Source organism: Phyllopteryx taeniolatus, chromosome 14 (genome assembly GCF_024500385.1).
Source record: "Phyllopteryx taeniolatus isolate TA_2022b chromosome 14, UOR_Ptae_1.2, whole genome shotgun sequence".
Taxonomy (NCBI): Eukaryota; Metazoa; Chordata; class Actinopteri; order Syngnathiformes; family Syngnathidae; genus Phyllopteryx; species Phyllopteryx taeniolatus.
Genome location: NC_084515.1, coordinates 22,174,357 through 22,193,442, shown reverse-complemented (window position 1 = coordinate 22,193,442; position 19,086 = coordinate 22,174,357). Strand labels below are relative to the sequence as shown.

The 19,086-nt window shown below is 40.5% G+C and overlaps 1 protein-coding gene across 4 annotated transcripts; it reads left to right on the top strand.

The window, feature by feature from the left end:
- Window positions 1–18,609, top strand: dpydb (dihydropyrimidine dehydrogenase b). Of its 4 annotated transcripts, XM_061796537.1 has the most exons (25): window positions 86–265; window positions 1,957–2,067; window positions 3,088–3,170; window positions 3,389–3,476; window positions 4,837–4,998; window positions 5,428–5,624; window positions 6,012–6,093; window positions 6,650–6,737; window positions 7,665–7,772; window positions 7,844–8,013; window positions 8,100–8,310; window positions 8,430–8,614; window positions 10,272–10,487; window positions 10,614–10,778; window positions 10,880–10,948; window positions 11,103–11,186; window positions 12,238–12,358; window positions 12,516–12,635; window positions 13,018–13,160; window positions 13,380–13,434; window positions 13,524–13,645; window positions 16,188–16,337; window positions 16,497–16,559; window positions 16,719–16,796; window positions 17,803–18,609. In XM_061796537.1, the coding sequence occupies exons 1-25, from the start codon at window positions 200–202 to the stop codon at window positions 17,965–17,967; spliced, it is 3,102 nt and encodes a 1,033-aa protein (XP_061652521.1). In that variant the 5' UTR covers window positions 86–199; the 3' UTR covers window positions 17,968–18,609. The 4 variants fall into 4 exon arrangements, 2 of the variants coding, with proteins under 2 accessions (XP_061652521.1, XP_061652522.1); XR_009791687.1 differs by lacking the exons at window positions 16,497–16,559; window positions 16,719–16,796; window positions 17,803–18,609 and adding an exon at window positions 15,023–15,565 and having other exon boundaries at window positions 10–265; window positions 16,188–16,324; XM_061796538.1 differs by lacking the exons at window positions 86–265; window positions 3,389–3,476 and having other exon boundaries at window positions 2,019–2,067.
- Window positions 18,610–19,086: the final 477 nt, after the last annotated feature.

Sequence of the window (19,086 nt, the reverse complement as noted above, 5' to 3'; positions counted from 1 at the left end):
CTGCACATTTGAATCTGACCACTGGTCAGCAGTGCTAAACTTTGAGCCTTGAAGAGTCCAATAAGCTCCACCCAGAAGTTCAGATTGCCAACTTTAGTAGAGAAAAGGTATCTAATGACTGTTGTATAACAGGACGCTGATAAGGCTGAGGAGCTCTCCAATTTACAGAATCTTCAGGAGAGGCTTGAAACTACAGGAAATGTTTGGTGCTGCTGACACAGAGAACGGAGGTGCCATGCTAAGTAAAGAGCTTCCAGATATTGAGGTAACTTCTTGACGTTTCTCTTCATTATGTTGACTTTGATCAACCAATTGAATATCCATAGCCTGGTACAACTGACAACACACCAGGTGTAATAGGCACATCAATTTTAAAGAATGAAGAAAATAATATGCTTATGTGTGTATAAAACATGAATACAACATTGTGCTCAGACCAATACAATGTGTGAATGTGTGTGTTCTCAGTCTAACAATTCGTGCGATCATTTCCTAATTCTCTATGCGGATGGGTAATCAATTTTATGGAAACATCTACTGAGGTGAGGGGAGGTGGTCTTCCTTCACAACAACAGATGGTTTAAAAACATGAAAATATAGTTTATTCATATTCATATAGATATCTTAGGGGAGCAATACTGTGAAAGACTAGACCCGCATGTTAATCCATGTTAAATTGCAGTAATACTTACAGTTAACCAATATTGTGTATTTTAAAATGAGCAATGTGTTTGGTCGCCATAAAGAAACATATAAACATGTCACATCACATGACCAGCTACTGTATTCTGAAAGCTGATGATGAGAATTGCACTGGCGCTAGTATATTGTGAAGATGTGCTTTGATATACAGTACATCCTCATATGAGCCTTCTTGAAATCGCAGCCACGTTCTATTCGATTAAACCAATGTGCATATATGTACATAATATATTCAGCAATTATTCAACAAGACCCTCTTCTTTCCAAAACCCTTGTCAATTAATCATTTATTAAAATTACAGAAAACACACCCCAAAAAGAAAAAGACAAGACATAAAGTATTGTATATTTTAAATGGTTAGTGTTTATTTAAGGTGACAAAGTTAATTGTTATCCAAAATTCCCCCCCCCCCCCAAAAAAGTAATGTCAGTAAAACGAATGACAAATTGCACAATAATTTACAGGTATAGGAACTCCTTAAAATCTAAATTGATAGGAAGCCCAACTAATGTCAGTGTAAATGATTACATTTTTTATTCGACTCCATTTCTTTATTGAACTATTTTTGTTTTTATTTTTTAACCATGTCGTGTTGAAATGTTTCATTTCCTTGCAGGTAATTGTGGTATAGAAGCGATTACTTATTTATTTATTTTTTCCTATTATGTAACCGCAGCTCGCACAACCTCAGTGCAGTGACCTGACAGCTCCTCAATATCTTATCTACTCGACCCCAGCCATTCAAACAAGAAAACCTCTCAGAATGTTCCATAATGTCCGTGTTTTGCCATAAAGACAGATAACAGGGATGTTAGTAAAGGATGTAATGCAGGAATACAATGTTACATTTTAAAAAACACCAGATGGAAGGAGGAAAGGTACTATGTGTGTTTCTGACCAGCATTCTTTTTTTATTTTCTGACCAGCATTCTTTTTTTTTATTTTTTAACCTTTATTTATCTATCTAAGGCAACTGAGAACAGATTCCCACTTGCAAATCCCAACCCGGCTGCAGACAGCACCGTAAACAAAGCAATGACAAACAAAGTCACATTTTGTGTGTTAGAATATGCTGGAGCGCAGTCAAATCAAGAGTGTGTAGCGTGCATTTTCAAGGAAATGCAATAGAAAAATACGTACCACAAAGCAGATTTGGACATGGCACAAAAGTGTACGTGTGTCATTAACAGAGTTTCTGTATGAGCTGAGATGAATGATTGGTTGCTTTTGACTTACTGACATGTACTTTTTAGAGCATCTTGGCTCTGAATCCAAGGGTCAAGACTCACGGCGAGATCATGTCCACAGAGAACAAGAAGAAGGAAAAGCAACATTGGAAGCGAAATCCTGACAGGGGCTGTGATGTATGTCTATCTCTGCTTGACTTTATGGGCTCCATTTTTATGGACTGCACAATTGCGGCGCGTGCAAAAACTGTCATATCTCGATTTTCGTGCAAGCAGAAGGCAAGCTGCGTGTTGGCCGATTTGGCAGACCGTTCTGCATCAAGCTGGGTAAACCTGCGCAACCAGGGTGTGTCCTTTGACATGCGCCCGGCACACGTGACAAGTTGGTGGCTGAAAGTCACTTACGCCTGTTCAGACGTCCAAGTCCGGTGCAGTAGGTGGACCACAGGTCTAATGCGATTTTGTTGAATTTGACAGGGGCGTAGGCAGACAGATAAGTGAGCGCCGCTGACGTGTGGTGGATGAGAGATACAGTGTATTTCATTCCTAAATATGTGAACAGCATCCTCTGAACCATTCTGGAAATCAATTCATTAAATGCATTATTGCTATTATTATTATTTTTTTTTTTTTTTAAAATCATCCCACTGGCTGGCACACAGCTATGAGGGGAAGAGGACACAAACATTCAGGAGTGGGGGAAGATACATAAGTTCCGCGGACATATTTAAGTCAACAGCGGTTATCACCAGCTCGTACTGTATTTAATAAGGGTACCCGCTCATGTTGTCTGTTGCTAGACTGGCCAAGACCAGTGACAATGCTCCAGTCATACAGTACATGGAACACTGCGTCCACAGAGATACTCTTACTCCATGCAAGACTATCATTGCGCCGCATTTAAAGGGAATGAGAGGAGCCGCTTTGATTGGTGGTGAATTAAGTCAGGTTTATTAACTTCCACAAGTTAATACTTTTTTAAATATGCTGATTGTGCATGTCTGTGAAATTATGAAAACCCAGTTTAACCCGCCTCCGCGCTGGATTTACACCAGTCATGAAAACAGAGCCCGATGTAGCACTGGTACACTGATGAATCTAGTGTGAATCTATTCGCCTACATTTGAAATGGCTTTGTTTATTTGTCAGTTTATCTTCATTTCCGTCATGTAATTTTAACTCTTTTTTTTTTTCCAGTCCTGTGTGAAGTTGGAGAACAACTTTGATGATATCAAGCACACAACCCTGAGCGAGCGTGGAGCCCTTCGAGAAGCTCTGAGGTGAGAGTAAAAAAAGTTCTAACATCGACAGTGTGTTAACAATATGAAATCATGTGACAGTTCACAGGATCCTGCCTATGTTTTTGCTCCATGTAATATCGAAAGAGCTGCTGTGAAAGAACATTTGACTAAGTCAACACTTCAATGGGCCCGACTATACAATTTGATTAGCACCACCTGACTACGCTGAGTGTCAACTGTGTCAATTCTGTGATTAGGTGTCTGAAATGTGTGGATGCTCCCTGTCAGAAGAGTTGTCCCACTAACTTGGACATCAAGTCATTTATTACAAGCATCTCTAATAAGGTACTGCACACACTCAGTGTGAATCTACTCACACTGTTTAATGCCAACAGAAATTAATAGGTGGAAATAATTATATGATCCCCAGCTAGTTTAGAAAGTTTACCCCCTTAAAAATAAAAGAGCTGCCTGTAGTTTTTCAGGCTAGTATATTTGAACAGAGAGTCAAGAAAGAAAACACATCTATACAAAAGTGATGCATCAATTTTGAATTGTATTGGCAGAAAACAAGTATTTGATACAGAAGCAAAACATGAGCAGCTACTTGGTGGAGAAGCCCTTGTTAAGCAAACACAGAGGTCAGATATTTGGTTTTTGTATTTGTACAGGGGATTTTGGTCCATTGGTCTTTAAAGTTCCTCCCCAAATCCTTAATCTTTTAAATCATGTTTCTGTGCATAACCAGTTGGATAAGGACTAATACCAGAGGTGGGTAGAGTAGCCAAATATTGTACTCAAGTAAGAGTACTGCTACTTGAGAATAAAATTACTCAAGTAAAAGTCAAAAGTAGTCATCCAAATATTTACTTGCGTAATAGTAAGAAAGTACTCTGAAAAAACTACTCAAAGAGTAAGTTGTAAGTTTATTTTTCTTTTTTTTTTAGATGAAAGCATGAACATAAAACAAATATATATATATATATATATATATATATATATATATATATATATATATATATATATATATATATATATATATGTGTGTGTGTGTGTGTGTGTGTGTGTGTGTGGGTGTGCTAACTTTGCCACATCCACTGCCAGAACAACAGCAAAAACATCTGCAACTTACCGTAAGGTGTTTTCTCAAGTTAGAAGTGGGCTGAAATATCCAAGTTTGGGCAGTCACAATTGAAGAGCTTCATGACAAAGCTGTTGTTTTTTTGGTCTGGAAACACACTCGCTTGGCTGTTTCCCCCCCCCCCCCCCCCCCCCAAATGAGTCATTTTGATTGGCTCGCAAAGGCTACGTGCGCGGTCATGTGACTGCCTTGTGTCGTCCGATTTGTAAATTGGAGTCAAATGACATTAGTGTTCACGTTTGATTGGCGAAACGGGCGCCCTATGCGGAAGTCGAAGATGGAGTCTAAAAATTGACGCGCACACGCAAGAACGAATAAATAAAAGTAGCGAACGGCATGTCGATCATTGTAACGGAGTAAAAGTATTGATCCTTCTTCACATAAATACTCAGGTAAAAGTAAAAAGTACGGTGCATTTAAAGTACAGTTGGGAATTTAATGGGTTTTTTTTTCAGAAGTGTTTGTAAGTGGGCAAACTTGGAAAATCCCCCCACTGTATACGAGACTCAAATAATTGTGACGGAATTTTCTCCATGTGTCTATTTATGTTTTTCTATTTGTCAGAACTACTATGGAGCAGCACGGGCCATCCTGTCTGACAACCCTCTTGGTCTGACCTGTGGAATGGTGTGTCCCACATCAGAGCTGTGTGTTGGGGGCTGCAACCTGTATGCCTCTGAGGAGGGTCCCATTAACATCGGAGGTTTGCAGCAGTTTGCTACTGAGGTACAACAAACACAAAGCTGCAAAAAATACAAAATCATTTATACACTGAATGGACGTACATGAGACTCTCTAATTATATGTGTCTGCTTTATTTAGCAACAAGTGTGCAATGCAGTTTTATGCCTTTGTAACAATATTAAAAATATTGAATTATAGCTCACTGGCAGTGGCTCTTTCTCCTGTTTTTCTTCATTGGGAGTTTTTCTATTGTATAGATAAAATTGTGTCAAATTGATTCATTGATATCCATGGGGACCACCCCAACTCATCCAACTAACATTATTCTCCAACAGTGGCGAGTCTCAACAGTCTCCTGTAACTCAAAATATTTACCACAGGTGTTCTTTGCTTGCTTTTGAGTGTTGAGAATTTCAATGGAGATTTGTCGACAATCTTGCAATATGATGTACTGTATGTGTATCTTCACAGGTGTTTAGTAAGATGGGCATCCCTCAGATCCGAAATCCTGAGCTGCCACCACCTGATGAGATGCCACAGTCTTACCATGCGCCTATTGCTCTGATTGGCTGTGGCCCCGCTTCCGTTAGCTGCGCCTCCTTTCTCGGCCGCCTCGGATATGATAACATTACCATATTTGAGAAACAGAAATACACTGGAGGGCTAAGGTATCATCATTCATTGTATATGGATGCTCTCTTGTGCCATATGTTGGCAGTTGTATACTGCTGTTGAACATTGTAGTCAGGTGTGAGATGTATTTATTGAGAGCATATAGTACACACTATGGTACACGGCTAGTTACAAGCAACTCATTCATTTAAGTACTCAATTAATATATAATATTAATATCTCAATTAAATGACCTCTAAAGGTTTAGTTTTTCCATTCAGGCTAGTTTTCATACTTCCATGTATATGACGCATGCTTGTCAAAACAAAGCACAGGTTTTAAAGAAAACATCCATAATCTTATGTATTTGCCCAGTTAGATTGCAGGAAACAGACTGTATCAACAATGTAATGGAAAACAATTGTGTTTGTGCTCTCATGCAGTACAGCAGAAATCCCCCAGTTCCGCCTTCCTTATGAGGTTGTCCAGTTTGAAGTAGACTTGATGAAGGACCTAGGGGTCAAGGTATGAGCGCTACTAACTGCGTGTATTGTATGTACTAAGCTCATGAGCGTTTCCAGTAAAGAGCTTTTGGACAGTGCAGACCTCCACCAAGGCATAAAACTTTAGACGGCCACCTGAAATGAGATCTTGGATAGAGAAGAAAATCAGCTACTGGATGAAACTCATTTGTTTCTTGTTTTACATCAAGTACCCCATTAAGCGTTTGTACATTTTAAATGAGATTTTACATCTTAAATCTAATCTCTATTGTTAAAACGACACATTAAGCAGTCTTAAGTGACAGTGTTAGTTTTCATGTTTTTTTTTTTTTTTTGTAATACTAGTTCTTGATGGAAACACACACAAAAGAGAAACAGTAAATAAGTTATAGGGTTTAAAATGTACTGTATACATTTAAAGTACAGTATTTTTCTTTTTGCACATTTAAATCTTGACTTTTTTCTGTCTTTCCTACTCAGTATAAATAATTTAGCTTTAATTCTTAAAGAAATGGTGCTTTGTGATCCACCTAGCAGGCGTTCTGTGCACATGTATTTGTATATGTGCACAATATCAGGTGGTGTGTGAGAAGGGGCTTGGAATGGACGGAATGACTCTGACTTCTCTGAGAGAAGACGGATTCAAGGCGATCTTCATTGGAATTGGTCAGTCTGCTTGAATTTAAATGAAGTTTTTTCTCCGGGAAAAAAAAAACAAGAGCCAGATGTTCAGGCAACCTGAAAATGTCAGTATTTTTCATACGTAGAGAAATTTAATTGAATTGCTTTAAGGCAACCAGAGCATGATACGTATGTGGTAACTTAGACTTGAAAAAATGGGTTATAAGAGGTTATAATTACTGTAAGTCAATTAAAAAAAAAAGTTCTGTGCAACATATTATTCTGGTATGTGTACTGTATATCTATATTATGAAAATAATGATAAAGATGACCTGATTATTTTTTTAAAATCGACATTGAAATGTCTATAATGACAACATATAATCCTTTTCTGGTATTAAAGGTTTGAATTTCCAGTTATTTCATTGAGTGTGCTATCAAGGGTTAAGAATTCAAATATTGTATTTGGTTAAAAATAATACTCTGTAAAGTTTATTTATCAAAAATCGTTTTAATGCAGGCTGCACTTTGAACTAGACGTCATGACCCATGCCTAAAGATTCCGCATTGGTTTTCTGTGGATGCTCCAACTTCCAAAAACATTCTCTCGAGACTCTTTTAAGTTGTCCATAAGTGTGAATGTGAGTGTAAAGGCTCGTTTGTCTCTTCGTGCCTTGAGACTGACAGACAACCCGTCGGGGATGAACCCTGCCTCTTGCCCCAAATCAGCCGGGATAGGCTCCAGTTCAGCAGCAACTCTGATGAGGACAAGCGGATGTGTTTAATGCATTTGATTCCCGTTAATACCAGTGATACATGTGTATAGACACGAACTGTGTGAGTTTCGATGTTTCGTTAAGCATTGTTTCAGATAGTAAATATGGGCGATAGATTAGTAACATATTGGATCTTTTTAATGGTACCTGAATCAGTAGTCAAATAAAAGTAATTTTGGTTTGTGTGTAACTTCAGGTCTCCCCCAGGCCAACAGAGCAGAAATCTTCAAGGGTTTATTTATGGATCAAGGCTTCTTCACTTCCAAAGATTTTCTGCCCATGGTGGCCACAGCCAGCAAGAAAGGTTTTGCAGTACACGCCCATGTACACACCCACCGCGCCTAGTGTTCCATCATCCTATCTCTCTCCCTCCAGGGATGTGCCAGTGTCGCTCGTCCCTCCCTCAGTTACGAGGAGTGGTGATTGTCCTGGGTGCTGGCGACACTGCCTTCGACTGTGCAACCTCTGCCCTCCGCTGTGGAGCCAAGAAAGTGTTTGTCTGCTTCAGGAAGGGATTCACCAACATTAGGGCTGTCCCTGAGGAGGTATGGATGTCCACGCAGGACGGGACTTGGAGATAGGCAGAGAGCAAGAGAGAGAGATGAATGCTCGTTTTTTTTGTTTTGGTCAGATGGAGTTGGCTAAGGAGGAGCGGTGTGAATTCCTCCCCTTCCTCTCTCCCCGAGAAGTCATCGTGAAGAATGGGCACATCGCCGCATTGCAGTTTTGTCGCACTGAGCAGACAGAGGATGGACATTGGTTGGAAGATGAGGACCAAGTTGTGAGGTTGAAGGCAGACTACATCATCAGTGCTTTTGGTTCCATGCTCAGTGAGCCAACAGGTAATCAAACTCTAATGTCTTCTCAACGTGATATATTTTGCTGTTTCTACATTTTTTTTTTTTTGTAATTAATTTGAATATACTTATTTGTATTTGATGCATGTTTATTCTGAGTACAGTGAGGGAAGCAATGTCTTCAGTCAAGCTGAGCCGTTGGGGTACACCGGAGGTCAACACAGAAACCATGCAGACCAGTGAGCCTTGGGTGTTTGCTGGAGGAGACATTGCTGGACTGGCAAACACCACGGTGGAATCGGTCAATGATGGCAAACAGGCCTCATGGCATATTCATAGATACATACAGGTACTATGTGGGTCAACCGCTACTACATTCAATCTTTTTTTTTTTTTTTTTACGTCAGCGAAATCAGTGAATAATGACTAAAGAAAAAGGCCATTTCTTAATTGTAATTATTATCACGTAACACTTTTCACTGAATTATAGGTAACTCATAGGACTTGCATATTTTACCAAATGTTGCAATGTAATATGAACTACTTTTGAAAAGTCTGCATGAATACCTTAGCTTTGTAATTACTTGTATGTACTACTTCTTGTAATTGCACCATGTTAGGATCTACAACAGCGATAACAACTGTAGCGTATATTTGTTTGGGATAAAAACGTAATTAATTTAGAAAAAAATACGCCTGAAAGCGAACGCCTGCGTTCACTTCCGGTTCTATTATCTAGAAGGCTGCTACATTTATGAAATGAGAGTTCTTGATTACAGCAGTTTTCCACTCAAACACACAAAACACAACAGGAAGTGAAATTTGAAGGGAAACCTACAGGGCAACAGTGCAGAGGGATTTTACAAAAAAAAAAAATAATAATAATAATGGTAATAGAAAGAAAAATAGGCATACGTAGAGGAAATTAGGACATCGTGGGTGGCTGGACTTGAAATCAGCGTGAATAGGTAACAGCGTGTTGAGCTAGTACAAAGTTGGAGCTTGTGTGAAGCTGGTATTTTACCCCAAAATTATTAGGCACTAATTTTGTACATTCTGACAACGATTGTCATGTTCTACTCACGACCATAGATCAGTTGGCCCTGGGGATGGTCTGCCGCCGAGCATCTCAGGAGGGAAAAGAGACGAGGAAAAAGGATGAATAACAGGAAAACTAAAAAGATGCAGAAAGAAAGTTGTTGTCCCGTTAGGGTGCGCTCGTAACTTTTCCTGCCATTTGAACTTGTTGCGGGACCCACTCTTGCTCTCAACTGCAGGCATAACTGTTACGAGTGGCAGGAGTGACTTCCTGGGGCCTCCGCCATCAGATCCAGGCTGGGAAAATGATCAAGGTCGGCTTTCATAGATCGGACAGCGCCGCCAACGTCGCGGTCCGGGGTCGGTCGAGCACGTGGTGGCAATGAAGGACGCGGAAAAGGGGAGGGGTTGGCTGAAGCCGCCCCGTAGCTGAGGATGTCAGCTAGGACGAAAAGAGAGCCAAGAGGGAGAAAAGGCGGAAGCCAAGGGTTAAATACCCAGGTGGGGTGTCTAAGGGACAGGGGAAGTGGAGAAGACCACGCCCATTGACTCGAATTTAGTCTACAATTTGGCCCATTAAAGCAAATTTATTTATATAGCGCATTTCATACACAAAGTAACTCAATGTGCTTTACATGATTAAAAGCATTTAAAAACAAAGAAAAAAACCAGCTTATAAACATTTAAAATAAAGAGATAATAAAATAAAAGTACAATTAAAACAGCATAAAGTGCAAGAAATATCATTAACATCAAAACTGGACATGCTCTAAAAAACGTGAGGAAAAAATAAGAGTTTTGAACCCGGAATTAAAAACATTGACACTTGGGGCTGATGTCACTTTTGTTGGCAACTTATTCCATTTCTGTGCAGCAGAGAGCAAGTCAAAAGCTACGGGCGAATGTAACAAGATACTTTTAAGATTGTTTTTTTTTTTTCAAAGATCCAATCTCTTTTCACTCTGCAGTCCCTCTATGGCCAAACAGTGGATACGGTTCCAAAGATGCCACTGTTCTACAGTGCTATTGATCAAGTGGACATCAGCGTTGAGGTTTGTGGGATAACGTTTCCCAACCCATTCGGCCTAGCCTCTGCCCCTCCCACCACCAGCGCAGCTATGATCCGAAGAGCTTTCGAACAAGGATGGGGTTTTGCGTTGACCAAAACATTTGGACTGGATAAAGTAATTACATACTTGCTTCCCAATGTTGAATTATGCATACAGTATATTTATTGCGCAGAATAATGTTGCAGTGAGCTGTGTATGAACTGTAATCATAAGCAAGATTATTTTCCTCTGTCTCTGCAGGACCTGGTTACTAATGTGTCTCCTCGTATTGTGCGCGGTACCACCTCCGGTCATGTGTACGGACCAGGTCAGGGATCATTCCTCAACATTGAGCTGATCAGTGAAAAGACAGCAGCCTACTGGTGTCAGTCAGTTGCTGAGCTTAAGAAAGACTTTCCAAACAATGTACGTTTTTATTACTAATCATTACATTTCAGTTTGAGGCGCTCTGCTTTTGTCTTGGGATAGATTTTGGAAAAAAACAGTTTTATTTGTCTGCCAATCAGGTTGTGATCTCTAGCATCATGTGCGGTTACAACAAGGAAGACTGGACAGAATTGGCTCAGATGGCTGTGGTAAGCTAACCCAAGTGTGTTCACCTTATACACATGCTACAGATGTCTTACAGTTACAGTACATATTGCAAATTACCCTATTATGGGACTAATAAAGGTTATCTTATGTGTTCTTTTTGGTTATAAAATGGACATGTACTCTATGTGTCATTAGATATCAGGTGCTGATGCATTGGAGTTGAATCTGTCCTGTCCTCATGGAATGGGAGAGAGAGGCATGGGGCTGGCCTGTGGTCAGGTACACTCTTAACCCAACTTAGTTGACTTTATCACAATCGCATTGAAACCCGTTGCCTTAACTGGCTGCAGTGTTTAAAAACCTTTGGCTGTGTTAACATAGAACATTAACTGAATGCAATGGGTATATGAAAAGAAATGTTTAATTCAGATTCATATTTTTTTTCCCTTTAGTCTATTCCACACTCATAGCCATAGATTTATTTGAATTTACTAAACAACAATGTGGAAACTTGTTGCCTTAACTGACTGGAGTTTTTACACATGGAAGAACTAAAACCCTTTAGTTGTATTAACATAGAACGTTAAAGGGGAGATATTTTGCCAATCCAACTTTTTTTTTGTATTTGGGATGTAATATTGGCTCTATGGTGTCTCAGCAAACGTGAAATATGAATTAAAATCGTACACGCATTCTGAGTTCCAGACACTTTTCTGCCGAGAGGCCTGAAATCAGGTCATTCGAATTTCTCGAGCCTATCTACGTCACGAGCAAAGATCTCCGCCTTCCCTTTCCACTCCCGACTCAAGCCAGCGCTGTCAACATAGCAAACACCTGAGGTCTCACAAGTGGCTCTTCTACACGGAGCCAACCAATCAGAGGAATGGGGGCGGTCTTAGCCAAATATAATATTTTGGATACAAAACTGGGTCAAACAGAAGTAGCTGTCAGTGGGGCCAACCAAGGTGTTTGTTTTTTTTGTTTTTCTTTTAAATGGAATTGACACTTTTCTACTAAGTCCATGTTAGAGAGTCTCTCTATGGAGGTCTAAATAGCCAAAATATGGGACATTTAACTGAATGCAATTGGTATATTAAAAGCTAGTTGGTTGACCTAACTAAAGATGTTAAGTTCACTTTTTTTCCCCTTATGCTAAATTATTATCTTACATATACATATTCTCTCTCTCTCACACTCTCGCTCTTTCTCTCTCTCTCTCTCTCTCTCCCTCTCCCCTCTCACACACACATATACAAATGTACACATATAACTAAAGTAAATAGTCACCCTTTGGAAAGGTTGGTGATTTTCAGTGTATTTTTAACATTAGGACCCTGTGCTGGTCCGTAACATCTGTCGCTGGGTGCGAGCTGCTGCTTCCATCCCATTCTTTGCCAAATTGACACCAAATGTTACCAACATTGTCGATATTGCCAAGGCTGCTTATGAAGGTAAACACATATTTTCATATTCATGTATTCTAATGTTATATTAATAACAATAATAATTGTTACTTCTGTGTAGACCACTATATACTAGATCGACGCATCATTTTATACTCCATAACACAAATACTATTTTTGGATGTATACAATATTTGTATTATAGGTGGAGCAGATGGGGTTACAGCCACGAACACAGTTTCAGGTATGATGGGACTGAAGGCAGATGGATCACCTTGGCCAAGTGTCGGCGCTGGCAAGCGCACCACATATGGAGGGGTATCAGGTAAAGACACATACAGGATACATATCAACAAACTTGTCAAGTGTTTTAGTTTCCATTTGCTGTTTAAGGCACCTGACATATTTTTCATAATGCAATACCCATTTTCAATACATGAACCAAGCTAAAGTTGTACCAGCAGACATCCTTTGAGAATTCAAATTTACTAAAGTCTACTAGAATGGTACTTGGAAATTATGGCTCAACTTCAGAATTCCAGCTCCATGTCCTAATCGAAACCGAATTCATTATTGGGCCATAATGAAGCCAAAACACCAACTTTTTAGTCTTTTCTCAATTTTTTGGGAGTTACAGACTATCAAACACAACTCGAAACAATTAAATCACTGGTACTGTATTGTATTGTCGTTAACCATTTGTGCAGGTAATGCCATCAGACCAATCGCTCTCAGAGCTGTATCAGCCATTGCCAAAGCACTTCCCGCTTTCCCAATTTTGGCCACTGGGGGAATTGACTCAGCAGAAACCGGTTTACAGTTTCTTCATGCTGGTGCCTCAGTGCTACAGGTGACAATATCACTGAGACAATGTTTGTGCTAATGTGCTTTTCTTTCGTCCAATTTCATCATAACCTTTCCAGTATTATCATGCATTTACTTGCTGGTTTGCTGGAATAAGTCAGGTGGTTTTATTGCCTTATAGTAAGGCATATGTTGTCCATTTGAACTCAAAAAGCAGCCATAGTGTCTACTCGTCCCAATGCCTGCTTTTGTCTGATAACAAAAGGTGTGCAGTGCCGTTCAGAACCAAGACTTCACATTGATTGAGGACTACTGTGTGGGTATGTAACTGTATATCTGTATGTGCACTGCTTTAACGTGTTTTGTAAGATTTGAAATCCATCATAGTGTTTGATCTGTGTGTGCATAGGTTTGAAGACTTTGCTGTACTTGAAGAGCCTTGACATGAAGGACTGGGATGGGCAGTCTCCTCCAACAGAGAGACATCAGAAGGGAAAACCCATTCCGAGGTTGGAAGAACTGGTTGGACAGGTATATTGTGATATAGTAATCATAATCAACAGTTAAACCCCCATTACTGTACTTTCATTACCGTATATCCTAAAATAGTGACCCATAGGCCAATTCTCAATTAATAGTCTGTCCTCAAATAGACCCCTGCCCTCAGAAAAAAATTAATGCGGGTGCAACAAGCGCTGTAACCACGATTTGTGGTTGTGTGAGCAGGCTGCAGATACAGTAGATCTAAAAATAGGGTCACAGCAGCATGCAGCTCGCCAGTGAATTGAACAAAGATAAAATGCAATGCTGACAGTGCTGAGTATGGACATTAACTGAAATAAAAAAAACACAAACCTCCTTTAATACCCAGTCTTTGTAGCCCTATTTTTTTTTTTTTTTAAAAACTAAAATAAATGCCCGTGCTGGCCACAGCCACATGTGTTAAGTTAAATAGAAGTACTTTTCTTAATGTAACATAAAAATACATGTGTTGAGAATACATCATAAAATAATTCACAATGGTTAATACATTTCGAGGCCCTTCATGTGTTCTCATCTATGAACAAATTTACTCTTAGAATCAGAATCAGAATCAGAATCAGAATCATCTTTATTTGCCAAGTATGTCCAAAACACACAAGGAATTTGTCTCCGGTAGTTGGAGCCGCTCTAGTACAACAGACAGTCAATTTACAGAACACTTTGGAGACATAAAGACATTGACAAAAAACAACAACAAACAACAATTGTGCAAAAAGATGCAGAGTCCTCAGTTCGAATGGCTAATAACGCAATAGTCCGGTGCAATGACCATTGTTCAGAGGGCACTGAGACTTCAAGGAGTGTATGCGGTTTAAAGTGACGAGTACTGCGATAATCTGGGACAATGGTTGTGCAAATGTTACAGATACTCCTCAATCAGTGTGCAAATGGAGCAGATGCTACTCTGGCATGAGTGGCCACTATATGCAAATAGTGCAGCACGGCGAGACAACTACAGTGAGTGCACGAGTAATACATAATACAGAAATGTGACAACGAACTCAAGTCAAAAAATTGCCAGCTTGTTGTAATGGAATTGTAAGTTAGCTGTTCAAGAAGTTGATTGCAAGAGGGAAGAAGCTGTTGGAATGTCTACTAGTTCTAGTTTGCATTGATCGGTAGCGCCTACCTGAGGGAAGGAGCTGGAAGAGCTGGTGACCAGGGTGGGGAGGGTCCGAGAGGATTTTGCACGCCCTTGTCTTAGTTCTGGCAGCGTGCAAGTCCTCAAGGGTGGGTAGGGGGGTACCGACAATCCTTTCAGCAGTTTTGATTGTCCGTTGCAGTCGGAGTTTGTCCTTTTTTGTAGCAGCACCAAACCAGACTGTGATGGAAGAACACAGGACTGATTCGATGACCGCTGTGTAGAACTGTCTCAGCAGCTCCGGTGGCAGGCCATGCTTTCTCAGAAGCCGCAGGAAGTACATCCTCTGCTGGGCCTTTTTGAGGACGGAGTTGATGTTGGCGCCCACTTCAGGTCCTGGGAGATTGTAATTCCCAGGAACTTGAAGGTCTCGACGGTTGACACAAGGCAGCTGGACAGCGTGAGGGGCAGCTGTGGCGAAGGATGCCTCCTGAAGTCCACGATCATCTCTACAGTCTTGAGCGTGTTCAGCTCCAGGTTGTGTCGGCCGCACCACAGCTCCAGCCGCTCCGCTTCCTGTCGATATGCAGACTCGTCACCGTCCTTGATGAGGCCGATGACAGTGGTGTCATCTGCAAACTTCAGGAGTTTGACAGTCGGGTTCGCTGAGGTGCAGTCGTTCGTGTAGAGAGAGAAGAGCAGCGGAGAGAGGACACAACCTTGGGGCGCCCCAGTGCTGATGCTGCGTGTGGATGAGGTGGCCTCCCCCAGCCTGACCTGCTGTGTCCTGCCCGTCAGAAAGCTGTAAATCCACTGGCAGATGGCAGGTGAGACGCTGAGCTGGAGAAGCTTGGATGAAAGGAGTTCAGGGATGATGGTGTTGAACGCTGAGCTGAAGTCCACGAACAGGATCCTCGCGTAGGTCCCTGCACTGTCGAGGTGTTCTAGGATGAAGTGCAGTCCCATGTTGACTGCATCATCCGCAGATCTGTTCGCTTGGTAGGCAAACTGCAGGGGGTCCAGCAGGGGACCTGTGACACTCTTGAGGTGGTCCAGCACAAGACGTTCAAAGGACTTCATGACCACAGATGTCAAAGCGACAGGCCTGTAGTCATTCAGACCCGAGATTAGGTACATTATGTAATATTAGAGCATTATTGGTTTAAGATGTTTGAGTTGTTTCATGTTATACTCGATTAATTTCAGACTTCTCAGCCCAGTGAGCCTAAAATTTGGGTATAAAAAGGTGAATTCCGTTAAAAATTCCTCATTCCTGTTGAAAATGTTAAAATGTCAAGGTCAGCAGAATGAAAAAATAGTCATGATGTGGATGGTATCTTTTGGTACCATTTTCATGACAGGTGGTCTAATACATTTTTTGAGCAGTGTGTGTGTGCGTGTGTGTGTGTGTGTGTGTGTGTGTGTGTGCGTGTGCGTGCGTGTGTGTAGAGTCTCCCGAGTTTTGGACCATACCTCCAGAAGAGGACAGAGGCCATTGCAGAGTATAAGAAACAGCTCAGAGATGCTGGTGGTGTCGATGTGATGGAAGCCAATGTCACTAAAATGAACACACCTAAAAAAACAGTTCCAGCTGTCAAGGTATGGTGCGCACACTCACACACACACACACACAATAGACAAGCTGTTGTCTGGTTTGTTCTATTAAAATATATATGTATGAAAACAAAGCAAAGCTTTATGTACACTCGTATAAATGCACGGTTTTGCATGAGTGTATGTTTATGATCTTGTTTGCAGGATGTGATAGCAAGAGCGTTGCGCCACATTGGAGCCTACAACGAACTTAACAATACGGAACAGGTATGAAACGATTCATTGCTTACTTGCGTCGAAATGAGATAAAAGTTTAGAAGAATGCTAAATGTAATCACATCTAGCGTTTAAAATGTAGACAAAAATTAATCCATTCTCTTTAGAATCTTCGTCTAATTATGCTATTCGATTGCTCCTACCGATCAGGTTCAGGCTCTGATAGATGAGGAGATGTGTATCAACTGTGGGAAATGTTACATGTCCTGCAACGACTCTGGCTATCAGGTATATCAGTACTTCTACTGTACTTTGATGCTTGCTTTGTCATTCGAGGTCAAGTGCTGTATATACTATATCTTCAGCCCTTGTTTACCTATAGATTTTCTAAATCCAATTTTTGAATTAGCAGAGCTGTGGAAAATTGACTAGCACGTGTGCCTTACAGCTCTTAGGTTAAGGGTTTGATATGATAATGTAATGATGCCACATAATCAACAATGATTTAACAAGGTAGGAAACAAATAAATATCGTTATACAGCACCATTTCTTGCTTCTTACAGCTAAGTCTTGGATTACATTTTGAAACGATCACGTCGACAACATTCCGAGGAAAGCACATCCCATCATGTTCCATTACTGTTGAGATAGTTTCCGAAAAGGCCCGTAGGCTACTCATGTGATCTTTTGGCGCTACCAGGTCCCCGTGGGCACCACGTCGGTGACCCCTTCCGTAACCAAATCCCGTTAACATGTAGCTGAAGTGGGTATCGCAGTGATATGAGTGGTAAGCACGTCTGCCTCACACTCAGAGGTTCTACGTTTGAATCTTAGTCCGTACACTTCTCTATGCAATTTCCATGTTCTCTCCATCGTTGACGTGGCTTTTCTTTGGGTACTCTGCTTTCCCCTCACATTCCACAAACACGCACGCTAGGTTAATCGAAGACTTGCTCATAGCCCATGTGAGAGGCTTCAGCTCACCCGTGACCCTTCAGCTCACCCGTGACCCTGAACAGGGTAGGCGGTAGAAAACGGATTGATGTAGCAAAGGTTAATTTAGCAGACTTAAAAACAAAAAACAATGTATTTTTCTCAAGCAACATCGGTAACTTAATGTCCTCTGGCGGTGTTGAAAATTGGCTGTGTACAGACTTCTCACAACTGCAAGATGGAGTATGACTCTTAGTATGTTGACTATTAGTGTCACTGTCCCGTTATCATGTGTATTTTCACAAATCACATTTAAGATGCACTCTGCGCCTCAATGGAATTTGCTAATTCTCGTTACAGGCTATAACGTTCGACCCAGAGACCCATCTTCCATTTGTAAATGACAGCTGTACTGGATGTACTCTATGCCTGAGTGTCTGTCCAATCATAGACTGCATCAAGATGATTAAGAGGACAACGCCTTACAAACCCAAGAGGGGTGTGCCACTTAATCTAGTCTGCTGAAGTAAAAGTCAACTAAAACTTCACCTTGTCTGACCTGATGAAATCTGTCACATCACTGATATATGTTGACATAACATTGCCAGAGTGCTTTTCTTCAGGAGAGCAATTTTGTGACCTTTTGTGCCGTCTGACTCGAACATAGCAATATTTAGGGATTTAGGAGAGTGGCCACTTTGATGGTTAGCACTGAAGAGTACACACTTCTTTTGTGGGATACATGTTGCTGAGATGTTTTCTGTTTTTATTTTATTCCGAGTAATATCCTGGAATGTACTTTTATTGTCGTATCTGTAACACTATTATCTATGCAACTCACGCTATTGTTACATATACATATTATAATGTCGCTTGGATTTTTCAACCTTAATGCAGTTTGAGAAGCCACAGTGCATAACACCACTGAACAAAGTCACACATATATTTTGAGGAATTATAACCGTTGTGATCAGCACTTTGTGAGCCAACTTATCATTTGTGTAATTATCAGCATTTGTGATGATTAAGAATCTGTCTGGGAAAGCTGTTGATGTAAACGGATTGGTATTTTATTTTGAAATGAGAATGTATTCATTGTCATGGTTTTAAATAGACAAGATGCAGGTGCCAGAATTTCCTTCAGGGGCAATAAAGTGTCTACTTTTAGTGGTTGGCTGGGTTATTCCACCAATAACTTTAAACAATGTAACAAATTGTATTGAAATCAGATATACCGTAGACGCACTTTTGATGATAATCAGCGCCGGACTAGCGGTGGCTGACAAACTAAGTGGATAAAGCTTGAACTGATGACTACTTACAATATGTTTTATCATTAATATGACAATGTTTCAGGTTTGATTTAAAGTAAGAACCTACACTTGCAAAGGGCATTGCGCAAATGCAATGGTGGGAATTAACCAAATACAAATACTTCAGTAGATTTTTCAGGTATCTGCACTGTGCATTTATTTCTCTGACTACTTTTACTCCGTACAGTTGAAAACAGATCTCTGTACTTTGTACCCCTTCTTTTTTCAAATACATTCGATTATTTCTTTTTTCGACCTCTGCAAATGATATGATGTAAATGGAGAAAGGTAAAGTCAACTATAGTAGAGATTTTGATTTTTTATAAAGTAG